The following is a 12,259-nucleotide window of genomic DNA, read 5'->3' on the forward strand; positions in this document are numbered from 1 at the left end:
TTTCTAAGGGCCGGTAATAAAAGGACGAGAGAGCTTTTGTTGATGAAAAGTCTATATACATCAGATGCACAGTTACTACTTATTCATCCTGTCCACACATGGCAACTTTTATCTCTCCTGATTCTTAATCGACTAATAAACCATTTGGTCTGCAATCCTATACTCATTTACCTGGGAGTAAGCCCCATTGAACTCAGCGGAACTTACTTCTGAGTATAGGATTGCACGGTCAGGCTTTTGAGGTGCCTTAGAAGTGCAGCTTGTTAGCCCGGCTTCCCTTCTGAATTCCGTCTCGGAGCTGGAATTTGCCCTCGTTTCCTGGAGAAGGGGCGCAAAACCCCCCCTCTCTCTCCGCGCGTTTGCGTGGACAGGGAGTTCTGCCCTGGCCGGAGAGCGCAGAGCGCGTTTCTTGTAGGTCAGCGCCCGCGTCGTTCCTACTTTTCTCGGCGGGGAGTGCAGTGACTGTAGGGACCGGGCTTCCCCTCCCCTCCGGTGGGAGTGGCTCAGCAAAGGGATCGGGGCGGAGGGAGGAGGCTGAGGTTGTTGCTGAGCTGGGCTGTGATGGTGATGACGAAGTGAAAATGGCGGATCTTTCGAAATACTATCCCGGCCCCTGACATACCAGCGACAGCACCTAAACAGCCTTGAGAGGCTCCCCCCATCTCCTCTGCTCGCTGCTGCCAGAAACCTTCCTCTCCTCGTCTTTTCGTCCCAACTCCCGGGTAGCTGCTTTGCAGCTATTCAGACACTTCTGGGGGAAGCTCCCTCCTCCCCTCGGGCTGGAACTTAACCCTCCTGGAAGGAGTCGGTGGCTGCGCCCTGGAGAGGGGTGAGAGACGCACCAAGCAAGGCCTGGGCAGGAGATTGGGGGGATAAGTGGAGTCTGCGACGCTGGGTAGGGTGGCTTGCTGTAAAGGAAATTAAGGTGTTTTCAAATGTAACATAAATAGTTAGCCTGGTTGGAAAATAAGGGAGTATTTGGAGCTGCCGAGGCCTAACTCGCCTTTCAAGGTCTCGTTTGTTCTGTTTCTGTCTGAAGTGCATTGCTTGAGAGTTCGGGTAGTGCAAGTGATGTTCATATGGTAGTCAAGGAGAAATATCTGCAGAACAAATTACTGGATTGATTGTGCCTACTCTTAGGAGTGTAGTGAAGAATGTTAGTATGCTAAGCTGCTTGTGGGACACTAATGATTTTCAAAATGAGCTGCTTGCTTTCAGAGGAGTGTAGTTGCATACATCATAGGTGTGCTTTAGTCGTGGTCACTTTCAAATATATATATAAAATTAACTCGAAGTGTTACAATGGGCAGAAAATAATAACTTCACAGCATGTTAGACAATTAAAGCTGGGAATTTAAAAATGTATCCCCCTTAACCTTTGAAAGGTGGAAAAGGTCAATGCAGCAGTAATGATTCAGACAGGAAATGAATGTTTGGTTTTGGTTTCAATTCCAAATTTTGTTATGAAAAGGTGTAAAGCAATATATTTTGTAAGTACAATCTAGATGTGTAAACTGATTACCTTAGGGTAGTTGGAATTTCTAGCAAAATAAGGCAAATGATAATTGGTGTCAAGGAACATAGTCTGAAAATATGTTTTTGTTTAATTACACTGGGTGGTATCTGACTAGATTATACACTGAGTACACCCACTGAAATCAGTGGGCTAAGTAATGATTAAGTGGATTGATTTCAGTGGGCCTGCTCTTGACTATGAATTAGATGCCAGTGTCAGTGTTATTTACCCAGTGACAGCTCTAAAATGTACACAATAAACGTGACTCTTTTTTCTGAGGGCTAGGTCCACTTTCAAGTTCTACATATGCATGTGTGATATCCCTCTCCACTCCCCTATCTATGAAACTGAGTAACTCTCTGTGAGTGACCTGATCATTTTTGTTGATTGAAAAGTGACATATAAATGTGTTAAATAAGTATTTAAAATGGTATTTTCTAAACTATAGGTTCTGAAATATGAAATTCATATACTATTAAATATACCAACCATCTTATTTCTAGGTGGGTTTATATCTTGTGAGAGTATCATTTTAATTAAAGATATTCCATGTGAATTTAAAAATGTGTTAACTGTTAGTGTGGGATAGCTTTGTATCAGGAAATAATTAGTTAAATGTACAGGTGGACCTACTTTGCTTCTCCTCTAGTGTAAAAAGGGGCAACAAGCCACCACCCCTGGTTTAGAGTTACATCCAAAGCAGGATTTGTTGTCTCACCACCCCCACCCCCCATAAATCATGAAGTTAAACCAAAATTTGCTCTTACCTTACCAGTGGTGTGTTTGAACAAAAAAACCCTCATGATTCCTGGTCCAAACATAAGTCAGGAATCATGGTTAGTTGCTCACACTAGGAAGGAGTAAATCAAGAGTTATCCGTGTTTATGGCAAACCATTAACTGTAGTTTACCCTGATGTATGAAATGGAATGTAAGTTATTATTTATATTTTACTTCTCTGCAATCATATTTGGAGCTTGCAACAAAATAACAGAGATATACCGTATTTTTCCATGTATAAGACAATATCTTCCCCCAATTTTTAAAGTTTAAAATTGGGGGGTGGTCTTATACACAAAATGTTTAAAATATTTATTTCTTAATTTTGGGCTCAAAAATAGGGGTCGTCTTATACATGGGGGCATCTTATAGACGGAAAAATATGGTAGTTAAAAAATATAGTTAACAAATATGAAGCATATCTATAGAAAATATTTAGAATTCTGGATATTCCACCTGTTTTCTTTTTTTATGCTTCGTATGTTACATACTTTCCTATATTTTATGGGGGGGGGGGCTGGTAGAATTCTTGATATTTAGATCACTGTATAAGCTATAAAATAGAATTCAACGCAGTAGGATGTGCAAAGGTGTTTGATTTATTGGTTGAATACTGGAGGTTCTTGCAAAAATAATTAAAATTAAAACTTTTAAAATTATTTGAATAAATAAACAACTTTATTTAAAAAGTAAGCCATTTTCCTCTTGGGATTTGTGTTTATTCAAGGAGTGTGGTAGAGTCTCCTCCTTTGGAGGTCTTTAAGCAGAGGCTTGACAGCCATCTGTCAAGAATGCTTTGATGGTGTTTCCTGCTTGGCAGCGGTTGGACTGGATGGCCCTTGTGGTCTCTTCCAACTCTATGATTCTATTCTCTTGGTTCTGAAATGTCAAAAGCAGACTCCCCCAATTTGGAATGCTCCATGTGCTTTGGACTACAACTTCCCTAATCTCTGACCATTGGACAAGCTGGCTAGAGCTAATGGCAGTTGTACTTCAAAACGTCTGAACGGCCTCTGGTGGGGAAAGACTGCTGTAGAGGATTGGAAATTTGTATTTTCATAATTTTCCAACTTTCATTTCTGGACACCTTGTGATATTGCAAGTATTTATATTTCTTATGGTACGATACGGTGAGTACAACGTTTCACCAGCCATTGTTTGGCATCAGTGAAGCTTACTAAGATCTTAATTTGTAACTGGATGTACAAGCTTCAGCTTTCAGACTTGATTTCTGATTCCGTTTTCAGTACACAACAAATTGAGCAAGTCATATACAAAGTAGCCTTGCTGTTTAAGTGCAAAAACTTTACAGCCCCAAATAAAATTTAGGGTAGCTTTTCATTTGTTACAAGTAGCATTGTTTGTCTGTTTGATTTGACATAGTCCACTACCATGACACTCATAAGTTTAGAGAAAGTGCCTACAGTGGTACCTTGGTTCTCAAACTTAATCTGTTCTGGAGGTCTGTTCCAAAACCAAAGCGTTCCAAAACCAAGACATGCTTTCCCATAGCAAAAATGGATTAATCCGTTCCAGACTTTTAAAAACAACCCCTAAAACAGCAATTTAACATGAATTTTACTATCTAACAAGACCACTGATCCATAAAATGAAAGCAATAAACAAGTACTGCAGTCACACAATCAATCAGTAGCTGAACTGGGTTCCACACAGTCACAAAAACAAAACAAAAAGAGCTGCAAAAACAAAAACACAAATTAAATAGCAAAAACAGACAGACCTCAGCGTAACACTCAAAACTGAAGTGTGGCACTCAAATTGGAAGCATAACCCTCAAAGCGGAGCATGTTCGACTTCTGAAAAAGTTCGCAATCCGGAACACTTCTGGGTTTGCAGTGTTTGGGTTCCAAGTTGTTTGAGTACCAAGGTACCACTGTATTCCCATGGAGATAAAACAGCTTGTGCGAGGAGCCATCACATGTCAAAAAGCTTTTAGCATTCTTGCACTTCAGCCCAAACAAACCTACATGAAGACAAATTGAAACGAACTGCTTCCAACTTGGAACTTATTGCTTTCAAGTAAATGTGATTCGATCTGGGATGTTAGACTGTGAATTTCACTTCCATAGCACACATTGGATCTTGATAGTTGTGACAAACAAATGCGTAGCTCATCAGGGGACAATCTTAGACAATACATGTACAGTATTGATTTGGCTTGTGCACCTGTTGGATTTGTAGCTTTTCATGCTTTCTGTTGCTGCCCCTCATAGGGTGTTTATGCATTAGAGAAGCCCCAATGTATTGCATATATTGAGGACGCTAGAACATTTTAAGCTGTCCAGTATTTTGCAGATATGCATTAAGATTTATCAGGCAAGGTTTATCAGATGGTAGACATATTTTGTGGGCCAAGATTAGTAATACTCTGGACCTTCTCTTTGTAATAACTTTGAGAATTATGGAGTACTAGAGGCTTATTTTCTTCTAAAACTCTATATCCCATCCCTTAATATCCTATTCACAGCATGTCATCTGCAGAATTACTTGCTTTCCTGCTGCAGGGCCTGCTAGCAGTTTGAAAAATTTTTTACTTCCAAAGAGCTTCATTGCTCAGGAAGCTAGCCATACAACTCCATGAGTACTACTGAAAAATGGTAGCCTTTAATAGATTTTTTTTAGCCAAAATAGCCATTTCACACTAAATTCCTGTCATTGACTTTATACTCATTTCCTGTAAATGAGTATTGCTGTTCCCATATTTTATCTTTGTGGGTACACCCAATGGAATGAATGCAAATATATCTTTGATAGTATTACTCCCACAACGCTTTTTCTTACTCTAGCTGCTTCCTTTGAAATTAGCCAAATGTATTATAATGAAACGCAGTATGAGGAGGAATGAGGAAGCCATTAGAAATTAGATTAGAAGTAAGATTTAATTGTAAGAATTTTTGTTTTGTGTTTTTGTATTTTGATATTTTGTATTGTGTAGTTTTTTTTTTGTAGTTTGTATTTTGTATGTTTTTTTTTGTTATAAATTTTCAATAAACATATTTTTTAAAAATGAAATTAGCCAAATGTCAGACACATTTTGTGACTGGCGTGGGTCCAATTGCGACCTCGTGGCAATCTCTGGATGCCAGGTTGTTGACTGACATATCCATCTGGCTGGCCCCTCTAGCTGTCTTAAGCAGGTAAGCATAAGAATATTGGTAGAATATTTTTTTGTCTTGGAGCCTTCCTCAGAAAAACCTGCTTTTTACCACTGAATTGGAGCAAGCAGCAACCCTAAGAAAACTCAATTACCATTTCCTTTGATTCAGCAGTAAAATGTGTGTTTTCCTGGGGAAAGCATCTTGACACACACACCCTAAAAAACCCACAACACCACTCAGATACAGACCTGTGCCTACAAAAGCGGCTCAAAGGTAACTGAATGAGCCCTTAGTTAAAGCTAACTGCTTCGTGGAAGAAGCACATAGGACACTCAGTTCTTTTCACCATATTTATGAGACTAGGAGGCATTGCATGTAGGATGTTAATCAGGAGAGCCTGCAAAAAACATATTGGCTCTGAAGGATCTGCACTGGCTGCTGGTTTGACACTGAACCATGTTCAAGGTGCTTGTTCTGTCATATAAAGCTCTACACAGCCGCTCCGCTCCTACATACACCTGCCTGTTGGTTACAACCTTCTGGGTATTCCCTCTTAACTGAGCCACATTTACCACAAATTTGCTGCACGGCAACATGTAAGAGGAACTTGATTGGTGCCTGATTATAGAATGCCTTCCCATCTCATGTATGACTTATGCCGACCCTTGTGGATTTTTGGTGCCAGTTAAAAATTAGTTGATGATGTAACATTTTATTGAGATTTCATTATGTTTATTATATTTTATCCTGCTCTGGGGTTCTTTTAGTGAAGGGTGGGCTTTCTAATGGCTGTGACCTTCAATATTATCTCACTCTTTTAAATCTATATTGCTTATGAAATGGTCCAGACTTGGTTTTCATTTTAGGATTTGTACTCCCAGATTGTACTTCTTATATTGCTGTTGGCATAGGAAATAATTTGAAACTTTCTGATCAGAGATTGTTTAGTCGTGTCCGACTCTTCGTGACCCCATGGACGATAGCACGCCAGGCACTCCTGTCTTCCACTGCCTCCTGCAGTTTGGTCAGACTCATGTTTGTAGCTTCAAGAACACTGTCCAGCCATCTCATCCTCTGTCGTCCCCTTCTCCTTGTGCCCTCCATCTTTCCCAACATCAGGGTCTTTTCCAGGGAGCCTTCTCTTCTCATGAGGTGGCCAAAGTCTTGGGGCCTCAGCTTTAGGATCTGTCCTTCCAGTGAGCACTCAGGACTGATTTCCTTCAGAATGGATAGGTTTGATCTTCTTGCAGTCCATGGGACTCTCAAGAGTCTCCTCCAGCACCAAAATTCAAAAGCATCAATTCTTCGGTGATCAGCCTTCTTTATGGTCCAGCTCTCACTTCCATACATCACTACTGGGAAAACCATAGCTTTAACTATACGGACCTTTGTTGGCAAGGAGATAGGGGATCAGAGATCAGAGATAGGGTAGTGTAATTACTATCTCTGATCAGCGATAGGGTAGTGTAATTGTTAACCAAAATACAGCTCTTGAAAGGGCTCTTGCTCTGCCTTTGAGGGAGTATGTTAGAATTCGAGTTCATACTTCTATAAGGGTTGCTTTGGTACTATGCTCAATACATCAGTATGTTTCCCTCTGCCTAGGCAGTTATAAATAGTGCTTTTGTATAGGACTTTCATGCTGAATTAAAATACCCTTTTATGAGCCCTAAGGGTCTACCAGCTGTTATCTCTGGGAAACCCTGTGCCAAGCTGAAATCGTACAGCACCAGCTCTCCTGGGTACAAGGGAATCTTAATCATTTCAGGATTATGTTGAAAGATAAAGATTTATGAGACTTTTAGCCTGCCTGCACAACTGGAATTTGCACATCCCACAGACAAATGGTTAAGGTAGTCAGTGATTTTACTTTATCGGTATATCTTAGATTTTTATGGTACTTGCATTTTTATATAGAAAAAACTGACAAAATGTATACTACATAGATTCCACAAACAATAATTTTGCTGTTAATCTTTAGGAATTAAGGGCTAATTAATTCTCATTGGTCAACACCTCTCTTCTTTAGGATACTTGGTTCCAAACCACTACTTTTAGCTCAGTCAGTAGAGCATGAGACTTAATCTCAGGATTATGGGTTTGAGCTCCATGGTTGGGACTAGATGATCCTCGTGGTCCCTTCCAACTGAACAATTCTATGATTCTAAGCCTTTGTCAAATTGGAACTATAATGTCTTCAGGGGGGTCAAAAAGACCTGATTAATGAGTTAACTGAAACTACGGGCTCTTCACTTTTAAAGGAAGGTGTTCTTTTGTGGTAATGTAAAAGCTGGATCATGCCTTTTGAAATCCACCTTGTTTATTTGCTTTGACTAGCAGAAACAGTGCTTATGCTAATATATTGATAACTTCCTTTGGAATGACCATAGTGAAATTTCTTGTGCTTACCTGTCTTGTTCCATGTCCAGCTAAGGTAGTAATATGTGCTTATTTTCTAAAATAAGTCAATCACAGAATAGTATTCGCAATTGTTCTAAAAAGCACTTGCCTGCCTGAGAGTCATCACTGCTTGGTGTTATTTTATTTGGCTATACAGTATTCCCACTGCAAGTGAATGGTGAGGTTAAAAAGTTTCCTGTGGCTGGTAGACCTCAGATCAGTTCGAATCCTGTCCTCTGGTATCTTGCTTACATGAATATGAAAATTTACTGAAGTTGTGACGTCTATTCTGAAATAAGCACATCATGAAACTGTATCTCAGACTCTTGTACTGTATGTTCTGTCATCCTAGAGCTGGATCTGAAAGCTAGAGCTAGAGTGGACCTTGGATATGTCCCAATTTTATAAAACAAAAGCAGCTGCTTTTGGAGAGGTAGGTGGGGGTTCATTGCAAGAGAACCTCAGTTATCTGAATTAAAGTTAACACTGCTTCATAAAAGCATTTATTTCAGTCTCGCCTCCATCTCCTGAACCTGCAAGTTGTTGTAATTTTCAGCTCATTTGGGTATAATCAATGGAAAATTCACCTCCCCCTTCCTTTGTGTTGCATGCATGAATACACTGTACTTGTTCTGTACTCTGTTTTGGCTGTTAGTCATAAAATTATACAAATCGAGCCATAAAGCAGCTTTGTAATCAATGAAGAAAACATCCAGCATGTTATTAATTCATTTGAATACCTTCTAAAGTGCTAATCTTTTAATTATGCATGGAGATTTTATATAAATGCCCTCATTGTGGCCTGTTCAGGTTAGTAAGTCCTGCTGTTGCTCCATCCTGACATTAGTATTATGCACAAAGGGGGAAAAAAATTATTTGGCCAGACATTGTGACCATAAAGTATATTTTGGCCGTATGGAAACTGTTATTGCTCCTTATTGTACTTGATTTGATTCAGTGGTTTTAATGAATGTTTACTGATGTATAGGTTTTGGTTTTTTTACTACTGTAGTTGTTCAGCACTCTGTGCTGTAGGAAGGCAGAGTGTAAAAATGTTGAAAGAATGAATAAACTAGTGGGGAGGGTACAGGGGCAGTCCCATATGACAGAAAACAGCTCAAGGAATAAGGCAAAGAGTAGGGAAGAGGTATGGTCTATAGGCACAGTTCCTGTCAATGAATGCTAAATTGCATTTTTAGACACTGTAAATGTAAACATTTTGTGGTTTAAGACTGTGCATCCACCAGTGTGCCTTGGTTATTGTGCATTTTGGAACATTATTCTCAATTTTATTTTTTCCTTCTCTGGCTAACTAATTTGTAGTGGGTGGATGTTGTACATCTACAGGGCCGGCCCTAAGGCAAGGCTGGGTGGCGCGCGCCGGGCCGCCAGGGGGCGCCACACTGCGCCTGCCAGACAGCCGCGCTGGGAAACCGGGGGGGGGGGCCGCCGGAGAGATCCTCGCACCACGGCGCCAGATATGCTTAAGACGGCTCTGTACATCTGAGTTTTTCTTCTGCCACTTCATGTAAACTCTCCTTTCCACACTGAATCCCAAATTAGCTGAATTTTGCAGGTTTTACAATTTCATTAGCATTCTTCCTACCAATTATTGAAGAAGTAGGCTATTTTCTCAGCTCTTCTCCCTGTGACATTTTCAGCAATACAAAAATAACATTAGCTGCTTGAAAAACTCTTAACCTGGTTTGTTATTAAATAGCTTGTTGAAGATGTTCAGTACCTTGGATGGTCAATTTAAATTTGCTCGTCTGTGCAATTATCTCATTATAGTTGATATTGCGGATTTTACGCTCAGCTATTCTGGAGGTGTGTTCTTTCCATGGAACATTTACCTGTTCTTGAAAATATGGTGTGTGTGTGTGTGTGTGTTTTCAGTAACCTTGAAAATCAGTTTCGATAAAGAGTTTTGATGTGTGCGGTGGTTGAAAATCAGATTTATGAAAGGGATTTCCACATGTGCTATGAGAAGGTGCTTGAGAGAAAGCCTAGAGGTGGAGAGACTTGAAATAGTACTTAAACATTGGAATTTTGGCAGATTGGGACTGGATTTATAAGGAGCAGCTTGCTTATAACATCTGAAATCTTCCTGTCATCTTCAGCCCTAACAGATGGTGCTACACTATAATGCTTCTGGAGGTCGTCTGATGTGGAACAAGATTTAAAAGAAATTGAGGTAACTGAACACAACTCTTGGTTTTCTATATTTCAGTATTTCATGCAATCACTATAGAAGTCAAATGTCCAATCTATGGACAGTTCCAGTGTCAGAAATGTCCTAAGAAGCTTCCCTCCTGGTTGAGAACATGCAGGGTTTCGTACTCTCCTTAACCCCCATCAATAGCTTTTCATAATTGCTCAAAGATACTTCTTTTTAAAGTTGAAAAACCAAGCAAGAGGCAACTAACAATTTAAGGGCATATTCCCGCCACTCAAGGAGGTTGGAAAGACGATTGTCTTAGACATGCTTGTTAGCCACAGCAGTGGCTAATCTGTCTGCAAATTTTTAGCCCCAGCCGATACCATGTAGATGTTCATTTCACAGTTTTGTAGGCTCCCACAATAATAAGTCCAACACTGCAACTTGCACATTGTTGTGGTGCTGAGAAACCAATTTCCTTTCTTTGAAATATCACTGCAGTGCCTCGCCTTCGGCCTGTCACCCGCATTTGCAATATGGAGGTGGTGTCGGCGGAAGTGAACAGCTTGCTACCTGAAGAGATCATGGACACAGGTTCAACGCTGGAGGAAGATGAGAACATAGAGGCTGTAATTGTGGGTGACACTATGGAGATGGAACTCGAAGGAATGGCAAACGTAAGCTCAGGCAGGGATTCTGTTACTTCTGGCACGTCTTCCATCACCACAGAGACCGTCATGGTGTCCAGCAATTGCGTAAGCCACGTCATAGCCAATGCTGCCACTACAAAAGCCAGTACTAGTGTGACTGCGCAACCTTCCTTTCAGAGTGGCCTCCAGAAACTTGGTACTCAGACTCCTGTCACTATATCGGCCAACCAGATAATTCTAAACAAGGCAACTGACTTGAAAATTGGCAACCAGACTATAAAACCCGAAGGGCAAAAGCTCATTGTAACAACACTGGGGAAACCTGGACAGCCCATTGTCCTAACATTACCCCACAACCAGCTGTCTCAGTCGCAGAAGGCCACATCGCAGGTGCAAGCAGGCGACTCCAAGCTGCCAGCGCAGCAGTTCAAGGTGGTAACTATTGGAGGAAGGTCAGAGGTGAAACCTGTCATTGGAGTTTCAGCCTTGACTCCAGGGAGCCAGTTGGTAAATGCTACCACCCAATCCTCTGTATTGCAGACCCAGCAATTAAAAGCAGTACAGGTAAGGCAAACCATTTCTCATTATCTTTTGTGATAAAATTGCTCCCATTCATGATTCCCTTTTGTTGGCAGTAACGTAAGTGGGGCAGAGTAAGGCGGGGAAGGTGAATCAATAAGACAAGCAAAATGTAAAGAAGAGTTAAAGTGCAATGGAGGTGATGATTGATTATTTTTTTAAAAATAGACTTCTTGCCTATAGAGAGAGATGTGTAGTAGCACAAAACCAGTTAGAGGACACTTCTTGGGGGTGGTGAGAAGATACCCATAGCTGGTGATGGGTGGAAGCAGGAGGGAGAAGTTGGGGGGGACTGCTTCCAAGGTAATCTGTTTGAGGGCAGTGGAGTGAAGACACTGCAGAAGGTGAGAATGTGTGGATTTTGGTTGTTATTGCATACAAACAATAATTCCTCTAACTGTGGGGATGATTCTTCTTTTGCTTTTCAGATTGCTAAGAAAGCCAGGACACCCACCTCAGCCCCAGTGATAACTAAGCTGATCTTCACAAAACCAATCAACAGCAAAGCTGTTACAGGACAAACAACACAAGTGTCACCGGTCATTGCAGGTTATATATTTGTGGCTTCATGCGTGGTGCCATTCCTAAGGGGGTGAAATGCAAATTGAGTCAGATACAGGCTGGGATCCAATTGGTCAGATTTTCATGGAGGGCTTTTAAAAATCTCCTTTCTCTTTTACACCCCTGACTTCTGAATTCCATCAAAAAAAAGCCAGGGGATCCTCCAAAGTGACATTTAGGAGTGATTATCAGGGGAATCTGATAATTCTGCACTTGCGTGTTCACAGAAGCCCTTTATGAGCATGCACAGGGCTCTTTGGGTCCCAGCCACAGAATGAATCTTGCTGCTCTTCATCTCATAACTTCTCAGGGAAGATGAAAAGTGAGTCAAAGTTCAGAGTCCTAAAGAATTTACAGATTACATGGGTCATGTAAAATAGCGCTTTCAAAACCTAACAGCAGCATTGTTATTTTATGTCTCTCTCAAATGTTCAGATTTTGTGCATAGTGTCAACCAACTTAACCATGTAGTAAATGTGGAAAAGCTTGCACGCTTC

The 12,259-nt window shown here is 40.8% G+C and overlaps 1 protein-coding gene across 5 annotated transcripts in view; it reads left to right on the forward strand.

Annotated features, from left to right (window-relative positions):
- LIN54 (lin-54 DREAM MuvB core complex component) overlaps positions 1-12,259 on the forward strand; it is a 33,177-nt gene that overhangs the window by 4,587 nt on the left and 16,331 nt on the right. The window contains exons 1-5 of one of the 5 annotated variants that reach the window (XM_088660588.1): positions 707-829; positions 8,167-8,247; positions 9,935-10,008; positions 10,474-11,186; positions 11,630-11,750. In XM_088660588.1, coding sequence (XP_088516714.1) covers positions 10,509-11,186; positions 11,630-11,750 — 799 coding nt within the window. In that variant the 5' untranslated portion in view covers positions 707-829; positions 8,167-8,247; positions 9,935-10,008; positions 10,474-10,508. Of the gene's footprint in view, positions 1-389; positions 896-8,166; positions 8,248-9,934; positions 10,009-10,473; positions 11,187-11,629; positions 11,751-12,259 lie in introns of those variants that run through there. The other 4 variants (XM_088660587.1, XM_035111977.3, XM_088660589.1 and 1 more) reach the window with 4 other exon arrangements.

This window comes from Zootoca vivipara, chromosome Z1 (genome assembly GCF_965207765.1).
Source record: "Zootoca vivipara chromosome Z1, rZooViv2.hap1.1, whole genome shotgun sequence".
Lineage (NCBI taxonomy): Eukaryota > Metazoa > Chordata > Lepidosauria > Squamata > Lacertidae > Zootoca > Zootoca vivipara.